Source organism: Loxodonta africana, chromosome 13 (assembly GCF_030014295.1).
Source record: "Loxodonta africana isolate mLoxAfr1 chromosome 13, mLoxAfr1.hap2, whole genome shotgun sequence".
Classification (NCBI taxonomy): domain Eukaryota; kingdom Metazoa; phylum Chordata; class Mammalia; order Proboscidea; family Elephantidae; genus Loxodonta; species Loxodonta africana.
In genome coordinates this window covers 85,189,526-85,213,451 of record NC_087354.1, presented here as the reverse complement: position 1 = coordinate 85,213,451, position 23,926 = coordinate 85,189,526, and the positions used below count along the sequence as shown (strand labels likewise).

General features: G+C 42.4%; 1 protein-coding gene across 1 annotated transcript in view; it reads left to right on the top strand.

Annotated features, from left to right (window-relative positions):
• The first annotated feature begins 1,194 nt into the window (after positions 1–1,194).
• SPMIP2 (sperm microtubule inner protein 2) overlaps positions 1,195–23,926 on the top strand; it is a 166,936-nt gene continuing 144,204 nt past the window's right edge. The window contains exon 1 of the mRNA XM_064296158.1: positions 1,195–1,531. Within this exon, the coding sequence (XP_064152228.1) occupies positions 1,195–1,531 (337 nt within the window). The remainder of the gene's footprint in view (positions 1,532–23,926) is intronic.

Genomic DNA, 23,926 nt, shown 5'->3' with positions numbered 1-23,926 from the left:
TGGTTTTTGCAAATTCTCTAAACTTGTGTTTATCTGTAAATATCTTAATTTCACCTTCATATTTCAGAGAGAGTTTTGCTGGATATATGATCCTTGGCTGGCAGTTTTTCTCCTTCAGTGCTCTGTATATGTCGTCCCATTCCCTTCTTGCCTGCATGGTTTCTGCTGAGTAGTCTGACCTTATTCTTGTTGATTCTCGCTTGAAGGAAACCTTTCTTTTCTCCCTGGCTGCTTTTAAAATTTTCTGTTTATCTTTTGTTTTGGCGAGTTTGATGACAATATGTCTTGGTGTTTTTCTTTTTGGATCAATCTTAAATGGGGTTCGATGAGCATCTTGGATAGATATCCTTTCGTCTTTCATGATGTCAGGGAAGTTTTGTGTCAGAAGTTCTTCAACTATTTTCTCTGTGTTTTCTGTCCCCCCTCCCTGTTCTGGGACTCCAATCACCCACAAGTTATCCTTCTTGATAGCGTTCCACATGATTCTCAGGGTTTCTTCATCTGTTTTAATTCTTTTATCTGATTTTTTTCAGCTATGTTGGTGTTGATTCCCTGGTCCTCCAGATGTCCCAGTCTGCATTCTAATTGCTCCAGTCTGCTCCTCTGACTTCCTATTGCGTTGTCTAATTCTGTAATTTTATTGTTAATCTTTTGGATTTCTACATGTTGTCTCTCTATGGATTCTTGCAACTTATTAATTTTTCCACTATGTTCTTGAATAATCTTTTTGAGTTCTTCAACAGTTTTATCGGTGTGTTCCTTGGCTTTTTCTGCAGTTTGCCTTATTTTGTTTCTGATATCTTTAAGCATTCTGTAAATTAGTTTTTTATATTCTGTATCTGATAATTCCAGGATTGTATCTTCATTTGGGAAAGATTTTGATTCTTTTGTTTGGGGGGTTGTAGAAGCTGTCATGGTCTGCTTCTTTATGTGGTTTGATATGGACTGCTGTCTCCAAGCCATCACTGGGAAACTAGTTTTTCCAGAAAATCCGCTAAAAAAAAAAAAAATGCAGTCAGATCCCTATCAGAGCTCTCCCTCTGGCTCAGGCTATTCGGATGTTAATGAAGCCGCCTGGGGAGGGTGGGGGAGGGATCAGAGAGATAGGAGAGTAGCACCTCAGAATATAGCCGGAGTTGCTTGTCTTGCTTGGAATGACTATTATATCTGAGATCTCCACGGGGCGCGTCGCCTATGCGTGCTGGCTGTGTGGAGATTGCCCCCGGGGGCTCTGGCCCGCTAGAGTCACGGTCAGATCCTCCGCTGCCAGCCTGGAACGGTGCACTCCCGACTGCAAAATCAGTCACTGCCTCCCGGGAACTCCCCGTCCCGCCTGCCGTGTCGCCCAACCGCCCCCACGAACTGGCTGTGCTCCCCCCTGGGGTCAGCTCAGGCGAGCAGAGCTGCTCCCCGCGCCTGCGCCGCGACCGCACGTCCCGGCTGGGATGCCACTCTCTTCGCTCCAAGACCCGTCACTGTCTCCTGGGGACTTCTCCCACCGGCTGCGTCGCCACGCCACCCGCGCGAACAGGCTGGGCCCCCTCCTGGCGTTAGTTCAGGGGGATGGAGCTGCTCCCCGCGCCTGCGCCCCGCCAAAATCCCGGTGGGACGGCTACCCGGCTGGGATGCCGCTCTCTCTGCTCCAAGACCAGTCACTGCCTCCCGGGGACTTTTCCCACCGGCTGCACCACCACGCCACCCGCTAACCGGCTGGGCCCCCTCCCGGAATGAGTTCGGGGGCTAGGGCTGGGCCCCTTGTTTGTGCCGTCTGCTCCCCTGGGCTCTGCGCCAAATCGGGTGCCGAAGGTCACCTGACTGGTATGCTGGCTCCAGGCTCTGAAAACAATCGCTGCCTCCCCATATTTGTTCGTTCTCCGTCTCTAAATCTGTGTTTGTTTTTCAGGGTTCGTGGATTGTTATGTATGTGATCGATTCACTTGTTTTTCAGAGTTTTTGTTGCAAGAGGGATCCACGGTAGCGTCCACCTAGTCTGCCATCTTGGCCCCGCCTCCCGCTATGACTACATTTCTTAGTCCCTCTTTATTGTTTTCATGTTTTTTTCCTTTATGTAATAATAGCACTGTTTCCCTGTTTTTAGCTTTTTTTTTTTTTAATTCCAATTTAGTTTTGTGATTTCCCTATCTGGGTTAACATCTGATTGCTCTGTCAAGTGTTCTAGTCTTGTGTTGATACCTAATATTGTTGATTTTCTAACCAAAGAGCTCAGTTTAGTATTTCTTGTAGTTTTGGTTTGGGTTTTACAAATTCCCTAAACTTCTGTTTATCTGGAAATGTCCTAATTTCCCCTTCATATTTGAGAGGCAGTTTTGCTGGATATATGATTCTTGGCTGGCAATTTTTTTCCTTCAGTGGTTTATGTAAGTCATCCCATTGCCTTCTTGCAAGTGTGGTTCTGCTGAGTAGTCTGAGCTTATTCTTACTGACACTCCTTAGCAGGTTACTTACCGTTTATCCCTAGCCACTCTTAAAATGCTCTGTTTATCTTTTATTTTGGCAAGTTTGGTTATAATATGTCTTGGTGACTTTCTTTTAAGATCTATCTTATGTGGAGCTTGATGAGCATTTGGATAGATATCTTCTCATCTTTCACAATACCAGGGAAGTTTTCTGCCAACAAATTTTCAACAACTGTCTCTGTATTTTTTGTTGTCCCTCCCTGTTCTGGTACTGCAATCACTCGTAGGTTATTTCTCTTGATAGAGTCCCACATGATTCTTCAGTTTTCTTCATTTAAAAAAATTCTTTTATCTAGTTTTTCTCAAATATATTGGTGCCATGTGCTTTATCTACAGTCTCACCAATTCTGCCTTCCACTTGCTCAATTCTGCTCCTCTGACTTTCTATTGAGTTGTCTAATTCTGTAATTTTATTGTTAATCTTCTGAATTTCTGATTGCTGTCTCTATGGATTCTTGCAGCTTATTAAATTTCTTCAACTGCTTTATCTGTGTGTTCCTTGGCTTGTTCTGTGTATTGCCTGATCTCCTTCCTAATCCCGTTTTTGATGTCTTGAAGAGTTCTGTATATTAATCTTTTTTATTCTGCATATGGTAATTCCAGGAAAGCACCTTCATCCAGAAGATCCCTTGATTCTTTGTTCTGAGAGCTTGTTGAAGTGATCATGGTCTGCTTCTTTATGTGATTTGATATTGACTGTTGTCTCCGAGGCATCTGTAAGTTATTGTATTCGTTTATTTTATGTTTGCTTACTGTATCCTACCTTCTTGCTTTTTTTTGTTTTGATATGGCCAAAGGGTTGCTGCAGTGAGCTAGCTTGACTATTTTCACCTTCAAAGCTCTGACATCCTGTCATTAGATGGCTAGAGCTGTTATCATGTATATCAGTCTGGGAGTCTATTCACTTTTCTTGTATGGATTCAGCTCAGGTGTCCAGGTAGCTGTTCATCAAGAGCGTGGTACCGGCTCTGTCCTATAGTCTGGGGGGGGGGTGATAGGTGTTGGTACCAGTATCAGTTTGCAGTGGGGGGTCATGCTCTGAACAAGGCAGGGGGCTGACAACTGTCCCCCGAGTGTCTGTGAGGAAGGTGAATCCCTGTTCTCTAGAGCGTACAGGTGGGTGGGTTTTGCAGATGGACCATGAGCACCCAGTGCTTTTAGTTGTGAGGCCCGGGAGGTACCAGTTATCCTTGGACCCCTGTCGTGGGTGGCTGGGTAGCCTCAGTGGAGCCACCAGTCCTTAAGCCCCTGATGTGGGTAGATGATGACCCTGTTTAACAGGCAAAGCAATGTCAAACATCAAACACCCACCTCTCCACTGCACAGCTGAAACAGTTGTAGTCTTCCAACAAGGGCCTATTCTCCTAAAATGGGCCTGCAAAGGTCCATGCGGGGGGGGGAGGGGCTGGGGGGGATAAAGTATTCAAAGTCCAAGGAGTGTTTATGCCTGGACAGGAGCTGTTTGTGTCCTGATCTCCCCAGGTTAGTGGAGCTGGTAAATTATCTTTTCCCCCAATTGTGAATTTATTCCTTCTCCAAGGCCAGGAGAATGACCCAGAGTGCTCAGCAAGATCTATCTCAGGCCCAGGGGAATCAACAGCCACTGAAGCCTGCTTGAGGGCGAGGGGCACAGTAAAATATATGCAAGTACTTAGCTTTTGCCAAGAGGGGCATTCTTCTCTGGTTTCAGAGGCTTAAGTAGGCTGTGCTGCTGGCTGTCTCTCCCCGAGGAAATTGCGGCTGAATGCTGCCATCAGCCTGCCACTGTTGCTCCTGGGAATGGTGCCTGAGTATCCCGGCGATTCAGGTCTGGCAACTCCTCTCCACTTCTGAACCATCTCTCCCTCCCCTTGCTGCTCAGTCTGTTTTCTAACTTTACCTTCGATGTTTAGGGCTCCTATCTTGTCATAAATATTATTGTTTCACTTGTTTTTTCAGGCCTTTGTTGTAAGAGGGATTGCGAGAAGCATCTGACTAATCCACTGTCTTGGCCCCACCTCCATAGGATGGTTTTTATTAATGTTAATTTAATTTTAAAATTGATTTTCCTTTTGTCTTGACAGCTATAACACTACTCTTACCCTTATTGATAAGTAGGGTTGTTTTAATGTTTATTTCTTTAATTTCTAGTGAGTCTGCATTATTCTATGTGATGACCCACAGTGTATATTCAGTGGTAGAATTCTCACTTTCCATGTGGGAGGCATGGGTTGGATTTTCAGCCAATGCACCTCATGTGCAGCCACCACCCATCTGTCAGTGGAGGCTTCCATGTTGCCATGATGCTAAACAGATTTCTGTTGAGCTTTCAGGCTAAGATGGAGCAGGAAGAAAAGACTGATGATCTAATTGTGAAAATCGACCAGTGAAAACCCTGTGGATCACAACTGTGCAATTCACAACAAATCACAGGGATGCACTTGACCTGAAACCATTTCATTCTGTTGTGCATGGGCTCACAATGAGTGGGGCGACTTAAGGACAGCTAACAACAAAAAACAATGCAATGCACCTTGACAGTTTAACTAATTCAACCACTTATCAAATCTTGTTTCTCTATCAAATTTTGATATTCTTCCTTTTAAATATTTTTATACTAAATTTTTATTATATAGATTTGAAACTCAATTTAACAAATATGTATTGAATTCCTACTGCACACTAAAAACTTTGCCATGAGCTTTGGAGGAGACAAAAATGGACAAGAATAAGACATTCTTTTTCTCCTAGGAGCTCATAATCTATTGGATAACCAGAACATGACAAAGTTGTCTTCTTCAGATGGAAGATGCCTATCACAGCATAATGTGGCATCCAAAGGAAATACAAGGCCTTGAGATATAATGTAAAAAAGGGAAGAAGAAAAATTACCTCACATGTTGTTAGGTGATGTCCAGTCAGTTCCAACTCATAGTAACTCAGTGTGGCAGAGTAGAACTGCCACATAGGGTTTTCTAGGCTGTAATCCTTATGGGAACAGCTCGCCAGGTCTTTTCTTCCTTGGAGCTGCTGGTGGTTCAGATGGTCGACCTTTAGGTTAGCAGCTGAGTGCTTAATCATTGCACTGCCATGGTCTCCTTTACCTTACATGTTGTTGTTGTTAATGGTGCTGAGTCAGTTCTGACTCATAGAGACTCTAGGTATAACAGAACAAAACAATTCCCAGTTCCGTGCCATCCTCACAATCGTTGCTATGTGTGAATCCATTGTTGCAGCCATTGTGTCAATCCATCTCGTTGACCATCTTCCTATCTTTCGCTGACCCTGTACTTTATCAAGCATGATGTCCTTCTCCAGGGATTGGTCTTTCTGATAACCTATCCAAAGTACCTGAGGTGAAGTCTTACCATCCTTGCTTCTAAGGAGCATTCTGGCTGTACTTCCTCCTTGACAGATTTGTTGGTTCTTCTGGCAGTCCATGGTACATTCAATATTCTTTGCCAAAATCCTAATTTAAAGGTGTCAGTTCTTCGATCTTCTTTTTTTCATTATTCAGCCTTCACATGCATATGAGATGATTGAAAATACCATGGCTGGGGTCTCTCAAAAAGATTTCTTTTTAACACTTTAAAGAGGTCTTTTGCAGCAGATTCGCCCAATGCAGTATGCTATTTGATTACCTGACTGTTGTATCCATGGGCATTGATTGCATATCCAAGTGAAATAAAATCCTTGCGACTTCAATATTTTCTCCAATTATCACGATGTTGCTTATTGGTCCAGTTGTGAGGGTTTTTATTTTCTTTACACTGAGGAGTAATGCATACTGAAGACTGTAGTCTTTGATCTTCCTCAGTAAGTGCTTCAAGTCCTCTTCGCTTTCAGCAAGCAAGGTTTGTCACCTAAATAGTGCAGGTTGTTAATCAGTCTTCCTCCAATCCTGATGCTCAGTTTTTTTTTCATATAGTCTGCTTCTCAGATTATTTGCTCAGCATACATTTTGAATAAGTATGGTGAAAGAATACAACCCTGACGCACACTTCTTCCACATTTGGAAACCCTGATGGTGTAGGGGTTAAGGACTATGGCTGCTAACCAAAGGGTTGGCCGTATGAATCCACCAGGTGCTCCTTGGAAACTGTACTGGGGCAGTTCTGCTTTGTCCTACAGGATCACTATGAATTAGAATTGACTGGACATCAGTGGGTTTTGTTTGGTTTTGGTATCCCCTTGTTCTGTTCAAATGATTGCCTCTTGATCTATGTACAGGCTTCATGTGAACGCTATTTAATATTCTGGAATTCCCATTCTTTGCAATGTTATCCACAATTGGTTATGATGCATACAGTCAAATGCTTTTGGTGATCTACATCTGAAAAAAATTAGTCAGTGAACCCTTATGGATGGCAGCAGAACATTGCCTGATGCAGTGCTAGATGATAAGCACCTCAGGCTGGAAGGCACTCAGGTATGCCTCCTCAAAGTAGGGTCAACTTTAAGGATGTGGAAGAGTAAAGCTTTCTGAACCTTCATCTGCTGACGTGCAATGACTCAAAATGAGAAGAAACAACTGCAAACATCCATTAGTATTCAACATGGAATGTACAAGGTATGAATCAAGGAAAATAAGTTGTCAAAAATGAAATGCAACACTTGAAAATCAATGTCCTAGGCATTAGTGAGCTGAAATGGACTTGTATTGGCCATCTTGGGTCAGACGATCATATGGCCTACTGTGCCAGAAATGACAAACTGAAGAGGAATGGTGTTTCATTTATCATCAGAAAGAACAGAACATTTCAAGAGATCTATCCTGAAATATAATGGTACCAGTGATAGGAAATACCCAAATGTCTACAAGGAAGACAAATTGATATGATTATTATTCAAATTTAGACAGCATCCACAAAGGCAAAAGACAAAGGAATTGAAGATTTTACCAACTCCTACAGTCTGAAATTGATCAAACATGAAATCAAAATGCATTGATAAATACTGGTGATAGGAATTTCAAAAGATGGAAACGAAGAAAGATCAGTAGTTGGAAAACATGGCCTTTGATAGAAATGTTCTTTATCATTGTGTAACGCTCCATTGTGTGCACGTACCACAGTTTATCCATTCTTCTGTTGATGGGCATCTATGTTGTTTCCATCTTTTTGATATTATGAACAATTCTGCAATGAACATGCATGTGCATATGTCTGTTAGTGTGATGACTGTTATTTCTCTAGGATATATTCCTAGGAGTGGGATTTCTGGATCATATGGTATTTCTATTTTTAGCTTTCTAAGGAAGTGCCATATCATCTCCCAAAATGGTTGCATTATTTTACATTCCTACCAGCAGGGCATGAGCTCCAATCTCCCCGCAGCCTCTCCAACATTTGTTATTTTTTTTGATTCGTGCCAGTAATGCTGGGGTGAGATATCTCTTTGTGGTTTTGATTTGCATTTCTCTAATGGCTAGTGATTGTGCGCATTTCCTCATGTGTCTGCTGGCTGCTTGAACGTCTTTTCTGGTGAAATGTCTGTTCACTTCCTTTGCCCATTTTTTAATTGACTGTTTGTCTTTGTTGTAGATGTGTTGGGTTTTCCTGTATATTTCAGAGATTAAACCTTTGTCTGATTTGAAATAGCCAATTTTTTTTTTTTTTCCTCAGCCTATAGTTCTGTTTTTACTCTTTTGGTGAAGTCTTTTGATGAGCATAAGTGTTTAATTTTAATGCTATGTATTAGGACCTCTAGCGTTGATCCTATTAACTTTATTATAAAAATGATAAACTTTATATTTAGGTCTTTGATCCATTTTGAATTAATTTTTGTATATGGTATGAAGTATGGATCCTGTTTCATTTTTTGGCAGATGGGCGTCCAGTTTTGCCAGCACCATTTGTTAAAGAGACTGTCTTCTCCCCATTTAATGGATTTTGGGCACTTGTCGAAGGTCAGGTGACCACAGGTGGATGGAGTTACATCTGTGTTCTCAATTTTGTTCCATAAACAGTATTTATAAGTATTATTTCCAGATTACTAACTGAAAATATTAATGTATTTAATCAGCTGTCATATATCTAATAGAAAATCTGTTTATGTGAACCAGGAATATGTAGCATCCCACTTTATAATGGAGTGATGACAACACTGTATTTCTGTCAGAAATATATTAGAATTGGAAATATTCTCTAGGAAATGGCTGAAAACCAATACGACAAATGAAACTGTAAGTGGTAGAAGAAGTGCACAAATGTGCATGTAATTTTGAAAAGCATTGCCCCATTAGCCTTGGTTCCAGGCCCATTTATTCATCTCGTTTTTTTCCCCTGAGAAACTGTCACACTAATAGTTATGTCTCAAATTCAATTATTTTAAAAATAGAAAATGACTTCACTCTGAACTTCCAGTGGTTTCCTGTTTGAAGAAAGAATAAAACAGTCCTACTGCAAATTCAGCTTAAGCTTCATCGCTATAGTCCACGAAGCAAATATTTTAGATTTTTAAAATCTAATTCATTACGAAAGTTTACACATCTTAAGGATGCTGACATATTTGTTTGGCTTAACTGCATTTTCTTTTCTAGTCATAACATGCAATTATTTTAAGTTATTGGAAAACATATTGTGCCTATATATATATTATATATATGTATATGTATGTGTGTATGTATATATCTCCCTGCCATGATTCTTTGGCCTATTCAAAAATAATAAAATATAAAAAACTAAGTGCAGTTGGAAATGGTCCTACGATAGAGCACGATGTTCTATTTATTAAAATAAAAAATTGTAAAACATCTAGTTAGCCTAGCCATATCCAGTCACAGTGATTTATTTACTTGCTGAGGCACTGTTTTCATGACACCAAAAGCAGGAAGGCCTTGTGTAGTCACCATTCATTTTTCTCCATCAAACACTGTTCTTTTTACAATACAGATATTATTTAGAAATAAGCATAAGTGTTAAATGAAAGCCTTATCAATAGGGTAACGGCAGACACAAATCAATCCTCCCGTAAACTGTTGATCACCTGAATCATCACCACTGTGATTAGCAGGCTGTGAAATATTAGCTGCTGCTATCTCTTTGGAAAGCATTTAAACTGAGCCCTTAGAAGAGCTTCTAAGAGCAAGCTTTGTCTTATTCTCTAGTTTTAATTTTCCACAGTTGATACCTTGTAGGTTACATTAATATTATAACTTTGACTCAGGTAGAAATGCTCATCATTAAGCAAAAAAAAAAAAAAAATTTTTTTTTTGTTGAAATGGTTTGAAAAAATTTCTTTGTCAAAGACGGTTTACTGTGTGCCTTGTACTACTGTTGTTGTTGTTGTAGGCATTGTACTACCTACTGGGAAATAAAGATGAGCATAAAGGAGCCTTGGTGGTGTGGTGGATAAGAACTGGGCTGCTAACCAAAAGGCTGGCAGTTCAAGTCCCCCAGTAGCTCCTTGGAAACCCTACGCGGCAGTTCTACTCTGTTCTTTAGGATTGCTGTGAGTTGTGATCAACTCCACGGTGATGGGTTTTTTTCTTTTTTGGGAGCCCTGGTAGAGCGGTGGTTAAGAACTTAGCTGCCAAACAAACGATCAGTAGTTGGAACCCACCAGTAGCTCTTTGGAAACCCTATGGGGCAGTTCTCCACAGTGCTTTAGGGTTGCTATGAGTCAGAATAGACTTGATGGCAATTGGTTTGGTTCTTTGGCTTTATGAGGGCATGGCTTCAAGGAACAAGGGATGTATACTTGGACATCAATCTTCCTTTTTCCTCTCAACCTACTGAACTCAGCTTTCTCATCTGTAATACGGGATTGTTGTCAGCTGCTGTCGAGTTAGCCCCCAACTTGGGGTGACTCCTCCTGTTACAGAGTAGAACTGCTCTGTAGGGTTTTCTTGGCTATAATCTTTACGGAAGCAGTTGCTAGGACTTTTTTCCACAGAGCACTGGGTGGATTCGAACCAACTAACCCGTGGGTTAGTAGCCACGTGCAAACCACTCGCACCACCCAGGGGAGCAATAGTACCTGTTTTGTAAGGTGTTTTCTGATACTTAAAAGAAGTGAAAGCGTGTGCCTGTAATATGGGTTCAATAACATACACTTCTTTTTTTTTTGTCTTGAGAAGTTGGCAGTCTGGGGGATGGAGATGCAAGGAAGAGGACGCAAAAATCATCCTAAAATTCTAAAATCCAACTACACTTTATTTCCCAAAGTCAGGAGCCACAAGCAGATTTTTGAAGGGCTGAGGGGGAGAACTAATCTAAGATGAGCGAAGCCAGTGGTTCTTTAACTTTCATGTGTGTGTGCATCACCTGGGGAGTCTTGCAGACATGAATGTGCTGATTCCGCAGGTCTGCGGTAGGCCAGACAGTCTGTGTTCCCTACAGGCTCCCAGCTGATGGCCACATGGCTGATCCACTTTGAGTGGCAAGGATGTAAACTCTTCTGTCTCTATAACTCACTCACTGTTGTGACCTGGAACAAGTTGCCTTACCTCTCCATGCCTCAATTACATCATCTGTAAAATGGCAATGAAGTACTTCGCAGAGTTGCTGAGAGCTTTAAGTAAGTTAATGCTGCAAAGTACTGAGAAGAATGCTTGGCGTGTGTAAGCACCACACATGTGTTAACTATTGTCATCTGACGTAGATCGCTGGCAATTAAGTAAGCTGCTGGCTACTGGGCTTATAAGATGAAGTTATTTGTGATACTAATAACTGAAGCCCCCACAAATCACATTTTTTAAATCTGCTAAATAGTGGCCTTTTGGATTTTTCCTGATCTGAATAATACTAAAGCAAACAAGGCCCATTAAAACCATTTTATGGCAGAATGGCAGGTTTTGGAACTCTACCTAGAAACCTCACTGATTTATCTAATCTTGGTTGATGAAAATTGTATGTCGTTCAATAGTCAGGAAGATTGGAAAGATCTCATTAGGGGGTTCTCTAGGTGTGAAGTCTTTCCCCACAGGCATCGCCGTTGCTGGTTTATCCTGAGCCCCTTTCTTTTCCTTTCCCTCCCTCGCCTTCAGATTCAGGCCCGCAAGAGGAGAGATGGTACAGGCCCAGCTCCAGCAAGGAAGCACTTTACCCTTGACACCTGCTGTATATGATCCTAGTCAATTTCACTCACAGTGAGTGATAAAGATAAAATGCCTCACTGTCTTGCTGCTCCGAAAACCCTGTTGACAGAAATTATCTCAGAAATGGTAGAATCTTTCACGGCACCTGTTAAAAGGCCCCTTTGTCCATAAATACCACCTTTGAAAAAAAATCACTCTGGGAAATGTCTGAGACTGATGGAATATATTATCTATGTCTTCTAGAATAACGGCCCTTCTTTATTTGAACATTCATTTTGTGGCAGCATTTTTTATAATGAAGAGAATATATCAAGAAACCACAGGAGTAGAGAAGAGGAAGTCATTTGAGGGGAAGAAATAAATAGACTGCCTGATCTCTTCTGTATTAAGGGTTGAACCAGACAGTCACTTTAAGGAGTACAACCATTCCACTTCCAAACCCCTAGACAGTATAAGGAGCCCTGGTGGTGCAGTGGTTAAGAGCTACGGCTGCTAACCAAAAGGTTTGCAGTTGGAATCCACCAGTCGCTCCTTGGAAACCCGACGGGGTTGTTTTACTCTGTCCTTTAGGGTTGCTATGAGTCAGAATTGACATCACAGGACAAGTCAGTATAACGGAGTCCTGGGTGGTGCAAACAGTTAACGCGCTCAGCTGCTAACTGAAATGTTGCATATTCGAGTCCACCCAGAGGTGCTTTGGAAGAAAGGCCTGGTGATCTACTTCAAAACCTCAGCCATTGAAAGCTCTGTGGAGTATAGGTCTACTCTGACACACAGGGGGCCACCAGGGGTTGGAATTGATTCAGTGGCAACCGGTCGTCAGTATAAAGCCCGACTAGTTCTGAACAGGGTCTAGAGCAACATCAAAAATCACCTTCTGGCGAGCGCAGAGGGAACTCTGGTTTGTTTCTGAACTGCGCTCTTGGCAGTCAAGGGAACTGCCTTGAGAATGGAAGTGGAAGGACCTGAGGCAGAGCCAGGAACCCCGTGTGTCTGGAACAAGTGCTGCTTCCAAGTTTGCTGAACAGCGATGGAAACTTGCAAACGCATCATTGGGAAGGGAGGTGGTTACTGCGGAAGAAAGGGACACAGGGTGCCATGAAGCATGAGCCAAATCCGATTTCTGGGTTCATCCTGATGTTCTATTTACCCGTCTCTGAAGAGGACTCTGAGCTAACCACAACCCCAGATCTAGACATCGCTTCTTGTAATTTAATTGTGCACAGATTGTCTCAAAGTAAATATACCCATGAGTACTGTGGCTCCTTTAAAAAATAATCTATATGAGACAAAAACCCAAAAGCTGCTAACCAAAAGGTTGCCAGTTCGAACCCACCAGGCACTCCTTGGAAACTCTATGGGGCAGTTCTACTCTGTCCTATAGGGTTGCTATGAGTTGAAACAGGCTTGACAGCAACTTTTTTTTTTTTATGTGAAACCGAACAGTCAACACTTACTCTAAAGCAAAGATGAGAAGGCAAGGGGGCAGGGAAACTAGATTACTGGAAATAGAACAACCAGAAGAAAGAAAAAGAGAGTGTTGACACACTGTGTAAACTGTAACCAATGTCACCGAATGAATTGTGTAGGAATCATTAAATGGGAACTTAATTTGCTGTGTAAACTATCACTGAAAATACAATAAATTATTATTTAAAAAAATTTGATGTGTATAGAACTATTTATGGAGCTGCTTAAGAACAGAGACTCTCAGGCTGTATGCCCCGATTTCTGATTCCATTTTTCTGGGTCCCTGGGACCAGCATGGTACACAAGCACAGTAGGAGGTTACAACACAGATAGTCGGTATAACACGCCGTGGGAGACACGGCAGACCCAGAGGAGATAACTGCACACCTTGTGCTCCTTGAAGCTCATACAATCTCCAATTCCATTAGTCTTCAAGGTCTAACTTGCTGCTCTTCAAAAGGTCAGAAGCCTTGCCTGACAACCACTGATTTTTAAACACTCTTTTATTGTGCATTAAGTGAAAGTTTACAGAGCAAATTAGTTTCCCATTCGATAGTTTGAACATGAAGTGTTCCATAACATTGGTTTAATTCCTCACAATGTGTTAGCACTCTCCTCATTTCTGCCTTAGTTTCCCTGTTTTCTTTCATCCAGATTTTCTACTCCTTCCTGCCTTTACATCTTAGCTTTTGGGCAAATGTCACCCTTTTGATCTCTTATAATTGATTGTTCTAAGGAGCACCTTCCTCTCTGTGGTTATTGTTTGTTTTATGGGCTTGTCTACTGTTTGGCTGGAAGGTGGTCTCCTGGAATGGCTTCAGCTCCAGTTCAGAAAGAGGTGTTGGGGCCATCGTCATGGCGGTTCCTCCAGTCTCCATCAGACCAGTAAGTCTGGTCTTTTTTGTGAACTTGATTTTTTGTTCTACCATTTTTCTCAGGCTCTGTCCTGGGTGGGTCCTCTGTTGGGATTCTAGTCAGAGTGGTCAGTAGTAATAGCCAGGCACCCTGTAGTTCTTCTGGTCTTGGGGTTCTGTAGGCTGTTGCTCCTGTGGCTCATTAGTTAGCCCTTTGGATTAACTGTTCTCTCGGGTGTTTGGTTTCTCCTTTCCTCGGATGGTAAGAAACCAGTAGTTGTCTCTTAGATGGCCGCTTGCAAGCTTTTAAGACCACAGATGCTACCCATCAAAGTAGGATGCAGAACTTTGTCTTTATGAACCATGTTGTGTCAATTGACGTAGATGACCCCCAATTTTATGGTCATTCACCTTTGAGCCTAGGAACTTCATCCCATGAGGTGTTTGGTTATGTCTAAGGAGTCGCCCTGGCTCTGGCCCTTGTGTGCTCTATTGTCTTTATTGATATATAAGCAGCACCCACGGTTATGTGCAAGGAAACATCCACCATCAAGCCTGTATCTGCAGATGGGCGTGTTCCCTTACACCCTTCCACACCTTTTGGTAGACATATCGGCATATGTATCCATTCATAACTCAGTGTTTGTTAATACTATTGTGGCAGGATTGTCTATGGTATGGTAATTACCCTTGTTTCCCTTTGTTCTTGTGCTCCTCTTGGTGTCCTCCTATGTGTTAGTCTTGTTTTGCTGATTTCCCCCGTATAGTGTATTGCCTTTCCCTTCAACAAGATTAACATGTGTCATCTATCTACTTGGTAATTTTCCCTCCTTTGCTCTGCCATCTCTGGACAACCATCGATTTTTGAAAGCAGTTAAAAAAAAAAACACAACAACAAAAGAACCCTGCAATTGAGAAAAAAAAAAAGGATGTGAATATTTGCATAATTCAAGTTAGTGGGTGTGTTATATTACTCCATAAGCGATCATATAAAAATGGAATATGTTTTCAGCCCAGTGAATAATGACACTGATGACAGGAGAATTAGGAAACTAAGCAGCAAAAATTTACACAAAGCTTTCTGGAGCTAAGAGAAGATTCTGGTTGGATAAATAATTTGTTCATAGCAAGGAAATAATATCTTACACATCTCTTTCTTTAGGGATTTCAAGACTCTTTCCAACTTCAATTTACAGGCCATCACCATCCTCTTCTCACAGAAGGGAAGCATGCTACTCCTGTGGGCTAAGTAAAAAAAAAAGTAAGGACGTTTTAAAAAAGACTATGATTCTACAGTCCTAGGAATTAATGTGGTAGATCTCATTCATGTCTTTTTTCTGAGGGTTCTGTAGCCACTTAGAGCACTGGAACCCCACTGAACCACATCACCTTCCCAGTCACACCCCACCCGTGTGTATGGGTGTGTCTGTGCACACATGCCGGCCCACACAGTCCTTTGAGGTATGAACATGCCCCCAGGAACCTCCACTCCTCTTGTCTGTAGGGCACAAAAAACTACCAGCTTCAGATCTCAGGGAATTCCTTTTTTTTTTTTTCTTTTTCCTTTTCTCAAACTGAGTGTCATAGGTGCCTTTGAAGTGGGCCAAAACATAAATCTTATAGCTTACCATTGACCTAAGATCCCTGGTGGTGCAAGTGGTTTCCACTCGACTACTAATCTAAAGGTTGGTGTTCAAATCCACCCAGCAGCACCCTGGCAGAAAAGTCTGGTGATCGGCTTCCATAAAGATTAAAAAAAAAAAAAATTTTTTTTTTTTTAATCTTACAGCCCAGAAAACCCTACAGAGCAATTCTTTTTTTAAATTATTTTTTAAAAAATTATTTCAATGAAGGTTTACAGAACAAATTGACTTCTCATTAAACAGTTAGTACACGTATTGTTTTCTGATGTTGGTTACCAACCCCAGTACATGTCAACGCTCTCCCTTCTCAACCTTAGGTTCCCTATTATCAGCTTTCCTGTCCCCTCCAGCCTTTCGGTTCCTGCCCCTGGGCTGATGTGACCCCTTTAGTCTTGTTTTGCTTTACGGACCTGTCGAATCCCTGGCTGAAGAGGGAACCTCAGGTGACTTATTGCTGAGCTGAAAGGGTGTCCAGGGGCCATACTGTCAGGGTTTCTCTGTAGTCCCTACAGAGCAATTCTATCGTGTAACACACGAGGTTTCTATGAATCAGAATCAACTCGATGGCAACGGGTTATCATTGATCAAGGCATGAAATTACTCAGAAGATAAAGAGCTTCCAGGAAATCCCATAACACATGTGACAGCTCTGTCTTTGCTTGTGAGGGAAAGGAGGTCCTGTGGAAATACTGTCTTATCTGTATGGCTTGTTTTTTGTGGAGACTCTAAAGTAGGATGTTATTTACGTTAGTCTATATACTTGTTCCAGAACTCCATCAATCATTGTTAAATAAGCAATTCCCTGCTGCTGCTCACCCTGGAGCATTCTGAGGCATGAGCACCAGGACGGAGAAGCAGTTCGCTCACAAGCGATGTGGGGAAACTGAAAGCCTCACGTTTGTGCTTTTTTGGTTTTGGGCACACGTTTGAAACCATCATTGTCCTGGTTTGCAGCATCTTCACATGGATGGCTTTCCAACTGGAAGTCACATTTGTCTCTTTGCAGCTTACCGGGTTAACCATTTGTACCACCCAAACAAACAACAAAAAATACCATTGCTGTCGAGACAATTCCGACTCATAGCAACCAATGACTACAAAAAGTAAGGACCATCTGTTAAAGCAGAGAGTTCCAAGTTCACAGAAGGTGGGGTAGGTTAGCCCCATGGACAAATGGAAAGGAAAAGACACTCTCCCCCTTGCCCAAAGGCAGAGGATCCAAAGGCTGGAATACTTCAAATTGCTGGTACTCACTTTCTCTAACTAGACGTAATTGAGTAGATAAAATTTTGAGCTAGTGATTTCAAGATGAAGCAACTCCAAAAACAACTTCTGCCATAAGGGTTATTACTGTAGTCTGTTCATCAGAAAGAACTACAATCAGAAAACCAAAGTCTCAAGGGAAAGATTATTCCCAAGGACTAATGGACCACAACTACCACAGCCTTCACCAGACTGAGTCCAGCACAAATGGATGGTGCCTGGCTACCGCCATCGATTGCCCTGACAGGAATCAGAATAAAGGATCACAATAGAGCTGGAGAAAAATGTATAACAGAGTTCTAACTCACAAAAAAAGACCAGACTTACTGGCCTGACAGAGACTGGAGAAACTCAGAGAGTATGGCTTCCGAACATCCTTCTAACTTAGTACTGAAGTCACTCCTGAGGTTCACCCTTCAGCCAAAGATTAGACAGGCCCATAAAACAAATGATAATACATGTAGCTCAGTCATATATATGAGACTAAATGGGCACAACAGCCCAAGGGCTAGGACGAAAAGGGAGGAGAGGACAGGAAAGCTGGATGAATGGAAACGGGAAACCCAAGGTCGAGAAGGAGAGAGTGTTGACACATCACAGGGTTGGCAACCAATGTGTATGTGTATTAATTGTTTAATGAACAATTATGTGTATTAATTGTTTAATGAAAAACTAATTTGCTCTGTAAACCTTTATCTGAAGTACGAAAAAAAAAGAAAAGAACCACAATCATTTGGGCTTGTGGGTTTTTACTATCTCCTACCATCACCATCACCAGATGACTTACATAACCATAACTTCTACTTCCCCTCCTCCGTACCTCCCTCCTCCTGCTCCCCCCATCACTTCCTATCTTCTTTCTATTCTACAGTTTACAAAGAAGTTGAAGAAGAATAAAGAGCAAAAACTTGCCTCATTTTAAAAAGTCAGCCCCAACACAGAGCTAATTTACCCCTCTCCCAACAAGCAAACCCAACAGGCCAGGTGACTGATGCCCCACTCCTTGACTTTGCCTTCTCCTCTGGCCTTAGTTTCACCTGTTTTCCAGGTCAAAACCTTGTTCTAGCCATACCCACACTCTGGCCTAGGGTGACTGTCTTTGTTTCTTAGTGCTGCTGTAACAAAAATACCACAAGCGGGTGGCTTTAACAAACAGAAGTTTATTTCTCCCAGTTTAGGAGGCTAGAAGTCTGAATTCAGGGTGCCGGCTTTAGGAGAAGGCTCTCTTTCTCTCTCTGTCAGGTCTGGGGGAAGGTCCTTGTCTCTTTTCAGCTTCTGGTCCTCAGTTCCTCAGCAATCTTCATGTGAGTGTATTTTCCCCTCTGCTTGTGCTTCTTGCTTCTGTGCCTAATTTAATTTTTTAATATCTCAAAGGTGATTGGCTTAATTGTGACTGAGTTATTTTCTGCTTTTAGTTTTTTGTTGATATAATGTTTTTTCATTAATGGAATGCATGCTAAATCATTGAGTGTGTCTAAATTTTTGGCAGATAATATAAATTTTGATACATATTTTGTGGGACACATAGGACCTCTGGACTCTGGGGGTAGGATTCTGTGAGACATACATGTCCTTCTGGACTCTGGGCGTGGGATTCTGTGTGGCACACATGTCCCTCTGGACCCTGGTGTAGGCTTCTGTGGCACACATGTCACTCTGGACTCTGGGGTAGGGCTCTAGGGGCATGCATGTCCCTCTGGACTCTGGGGTAGGGTTCTGTAGGGGCACACATGTCTCTTTGGACTCTGGGGTAGGGTTCTGTGGGGCACACATGTCCCTCTGCACTCTGGGTAGGTTTCTGTGGGGCACACAGTTACCTCTGGACTCTGGGGTAGGGTTCTGTGAGACCTACATGTCCCTCGGCACTCTGGGGTAGCATTCTGTGGCACATATGTCCTTCTGCACTCTGGGGTAGGGCTCTCTGGGGCACACATGTCTCTTTGGACTCCGGGGTTGGGTTCTGTGTGGTACATATGTCCCTCTCACCCTGGGATAGGGTTCTGTGGGGCACATGTCCCTCTGGACTCTCCATCACGCTTGACAGGTGCGTACAATGTGTGGTGCCTGAATCTGCGGTATTCCCTCAAACATAGCATCATCAAGAGAAATGCAACTTCCAAATAATGCACAGGGACCCAGAAATATACTTTCAAGGCTTGTGTTGCAGCACAAAAAGCCAAAAGAGAAAAAAGTTTTGCACAATCACACCTACAGGATGCAACACTTCATATAATACCCTCTAAAAAAACAGTAATTTATGACAAATATGTGTTTCTTCCATTTCAAACAATTATTCAGACCCTCGCCTGTCAGCAGCACATACTGTCAGTTTGATAGTAGCTTTCCAATAAACCTGAGAGGTAGGAAGTGTAGGTGGTCACTGTATGTCCCGTGGGTCATGAAAGGGTTAAGACAAACCTACACTGATATGGCCTAATTAACAAATAAAATTCTATTCCCAAATGGAACTACATACACAAGTATTGGGGTTAGGATTTACAACACATTTTTTGGGCAGACAATTCAATCCATAATAGTGACCAAATATCCTGGTTTACCTATGATGAGAAGTTTCATGGATGCCAAAATCTCAGGGCTAAAATCAGAAAAATCCCAACTAAAATCGAGATGAGTTGGTCATTCTAGTTCGGACCCTTAGCTGCTGCCCTAGTCAGGCCAGCCTCCTCACCCCACCACATCCTTTTCAATGTGCTGGTAGAATTCAGATAAGCACAAAGCAGGATGGGGAAGTGTTCAAGATACCAGAGTGCAAAGCAAGAGTTCCCTCACATATAGGGAACTTCCTCCCTTGCAGTGAGAGAAAGACAGAAAGGCTCAGGCTATTCTCATTAAATCTCACTAGATAGATACCCACCTATACTTTGAGGAAGTCTTGCCCAGGTAGAGACAGGTGACATTCACTGGCCTGTTTACCCCTGTCTGATTTGGGACTTGTGAATTCTGTCCCCCCAAAATATCTGTCAACTTGACTAGGTAGTGATTCTCAGTATCATATGATTGTCTACCGTTTTGTCATCTGATGTGATTTCCCTGTGTGTTGTAAAACCTACCACTACAAGATTAGATAGTGTCTTAAGCCAATCTCTTTTGAGATATAAAAGAGAAGCGAGCAGAGAGAGTCAGGTGGACCTCATACCACCAAGAAAGAAGCACCGGGTGTAGGAGCTCCTCTGCCCAGGAACTCTGGGTCCAAAGGAAGATTGATGACAAGGGCTTTCCTCCAGAGCCAACAGAGAGAGAGAGCCTTCCCCTGGAACCAGTGCCCTGAATTTGGACTTCTGGCCTACTGGACTGTGAGAGAATAAACTTCTCTTTGTTAAAGCCATCCACTTGTGGTATTTCTGTTATAGTAGCACTAGATGACTAAGACAGGACCACTATTCCTCTTGACTAAAGATGACTTGTATCAGACAACCTGTTGAGTTTACTTAAACCCAAGCAGAAGGGACTGAATCTACCGCAAACCTTTCTAGTAGTCGGTGGCCTCAGATTTTGCAAGAGGGCCAAGACCATGCTTATTCTGGGCCGCCATACTTAGGAGGAAAAAAAATTCAAATCTCCTTTTACTTCTTATGTTTTGAATTTTTTTCCCTTGTTCAATGGTGAGCTGTTCATGTATTTTTTCAGTTTCTACCCTTAATCAAAATATATTGCCGGACATTAGAGTCAAATAAAACAAACTATGTTAAATACAAATAAAAGAAACAGCAATACATGTTAGCTAGACTGAATCCCTTGTCAGCTAAACTGGAATTACATTTCCCATAATTTCCTTCTCTTCATAGTACTGAGTTAGTCTGGGCCATAAGAGGCATTTCGTCTGAGATTCAGGAAGCATGAATGAAGCAGCAGACATATTTTTATGTTCAGATGGTTGGCGCAGATTACGATATCACCAATCTCCTGGCTCACCTCTCCTTTCAGCTTCACTGGCTCCTGAGTCAGGTGTTGTTTAGCCCCCAGATGAAAGATGCCAGCTTCTCCTGCAAGGCACCCACATGCTCAAAATTGGAGGCTCGGAGGCAATGAGAGATCTACTGAGGTTCCAGGTAGTCCTTGTGGGTTCCAGTTTGTCCCACAGCTTAAGAGTCCGTCTTTAGTCTGTCAGGAGCATTGCAACCCACACATGAAAGAGACACAGGGGCCAGCATCCTGGGCTGGCATGATTCATTCTTATTCTACCCCACACATTGCTCAGGCTTATTTCCCTGCATGTCCTATTGGCCCAAGAATCCCTCTTGACCATTGTCACACCCACGCTGGCTTGACTCTGGCTCTGACCTATTGCTTGTTTCTGTCATCTGAATCAGGACCTTTTCTTGTGAACTACCTGTTTGGGCAGCTCCAACTGAGGCAACAGGACTTTTGGGAGTCACCTTCTTTCTTCTGTCAGCTTCAGAGGGTAGCAAGACAGCCCTAGTACCAAGGGAACGGATTTTCAAAATAATTGTGGAGAAAGGGGTTAATGAGTGCACTGATTAACTGACAAATCCTTGAGAGGTTTAAGTCAAAGGCAATTTCCTTCACCAGATTGTTCAAAGGTGCTAATTTGCTGTTTGATTGTTCTCCTATCCAAAGAGTCATTCTGGAGATTTGTTCATCCCTAAACTGCGTCAACAGTTATCTCAGCATTAAAGACAATTCTGAAGGAACACATCGTTCACTATTTTTACCTGTTTCTTCTTTGCCTGGAGTAGGTGTGTGTTGATGGAAAGGACAGGAGGCCCCAGTGATATCTTCCTCCTCTCTCACGTAAAACTTCTCCAGCATTGCTTTCTCAGTGACTTGTGATTGCTCACTAATGGAGCACTGCTGAGAATGACTTCCAGATAAAGAGCTTCCACCCGCTCCCTTCCAACCCCCACTCTGTTCACCCCGGCCTCCTTGTCTCATCCTCCCTGCAGAGCATCCAAGGCTGGTGCTTACTTCCGTTCACGCTCCTACGGAAAAGGCAGGGATTTGCTTCCATGGAGAAATGGAAAGTAAAAGTATTGCAAATGCATTGTGAGAAGCAAGGGGAGGGAATCACACAGCTTCAGAGGGAATGCATTTAACCCCCTCCTTCTTCCAGTGGCCCAGCTGCCGCTCCCCTAGTGTCGCCTTGTGGAGGGCAGGCTAAAAGGCAAAATTAGAGCACAGTAAGACTCCCCACTTTAGCCTTTTTAACTGACAAACAAGATTGAGGTAGCTAGGCTGCAGCCACAAGGGGTTACTAAGGAAAACTAAAATAGAAAAGACGGCAATCTAGAAAGGCTCCCCGAGAGAGAAGGAAAGAAAAAATCCCCACTAAATTGGGAACTAGAAAAAGATCTGTAGCTTTTAAGTTGTTGCTTTTTCCCAGTGATGGCTAACATGAAGAAGTAACACCTGATGGATCAAATGTAGTGTATTTTATTTATTTGTGAACAATGCAACAGTAAGTGGGCTAAAGGGAGTTTATACCACAGACTGCCAGAACGAACAAGTACAACCAGAATGCTCTTTAGACAGGAGAATGGCAAGACTTCGTCTCACATACTTTGGACACGTTGTTAGGAGGGGTCAGTCCCTGGAGAAGGACATCATGCTCAGTAGAGGGTCAGTGAAAAAGAGGAAGACCCTCAACAAGGTAGATTGACACAGTGGCTGCAACAGTGGGCTCAAGCATAACAACGATTGTAAGCATGGTGCAGGACTGGGCGGTGTTTTCTTCTGTGGTACACAGGGTTGCTATGAGGCAGAACTGACTCAATGGCGCCTCACAACAAAAGGGAGTTCAGCTAACTGGCTGGTGTTTATTGCTTTAGTTTCTTCGTCTGGCGTAAGGAATAGTCAACTTTGGAAGATGGTGGGAAGCTATGATGTTTTTATATGAATGTACAGCCTGTCAAAGAGCCTTTGTGGCATAGTGGTTAAACGCTCGGCTGCTAACTGAAAGGTCAGTTGGTGGAACCCATCAGCCGCTCTGAGGGAGAAAGACGTGGCAGCCTGCTTTTGTAAAGATCCCAGACTTGGAAACCCTACGGGGCAGTTCTACTCAGTCCTATAGGGTCACTGGGAGTCAGAGTCGACTTGACAGCAAAAGGATTGTATACTTAAATTAAAAAAATTACAAATTCTAATTTTTCAGACTTGTGGGCTGACTTCATCTGTCCAAGCCCTGCTCAAGAAACACATTTTCTGTGACTACTGTCACTGATCTTGCCCTTCTCTGAATTTATTTTGCAATAAAGGGCAGTTAGCTTTCCTCTAGTAGTTTTACGCTCAGGACTGTTTTCCTAGTTAGATTTCAGGTTCTATGAGGGCTGGGCCAAACCTTGTCCTTTTGTCTCCTGCATGATCAGCGTGATACTAGACATGTGGTGGTGGCGACTCATAGTGACCCTATGTACAACAGAACAAAACATTGCCCAGTCCTGCGCCGTCCTCACAATCATAGGTACATTCGAGCCTGTTGTTGCAGCCACTGTGTCAACATTGGACGTGTAGTAAGTGCTTAATATAATTGTTACGCAGTTATAATTATTAATCATTCTAATTACACAAGAGTCTAAGTTTTTAATCTTTTCCCAGCACTTCAATTTACGCTACTGATATTTACACATAAAAATTACGATGCAAAGCCATAAAAAAGCTGCATTTCTTTGTCCCAACTCTGATTTCTAACAGAATAGACCACCTCTCTAGCCTCGGCCTAAGAAGCCTTTAAACTTCTGTGTGACAACAATTAAGACACATACCCAGAAACAGCCACGTCAATTTTCCTGACCTGAGCTTTACACAAAGGCCTAAGTGATAGTGAATTAAATTTCATTCGCTTTGCTGCACGTGAAAAATAATTATTTTTAAATGGAAATTCTTGGCTGGAATTATTCCTGCAACAGTGTAAAGCTGTCTCAAAATATGTTCTTTCACAGGTCTGCACCTGCCTGGTTTGCACGAGACACTGGATTTCTTTCCTTTCCAGTGGGGGAATTCTTTCCATTATGCACAGAGACACACACTTATTCATTTATTCTAATTTGTTGTGCATCAGGGCTGAGGCATTGCTTGCATTTGTATATTGGTAGAGGAAGGGAAAGAGACAGAAGGTAAAACAAATCCAGGACTTTACAATTCTGTTAGTTTACAGTCAATTAAGATCTGACAATATTGTTAACTTATTTACATTTTTGCAGAACGGGGAAGTCCCAAAGCTGA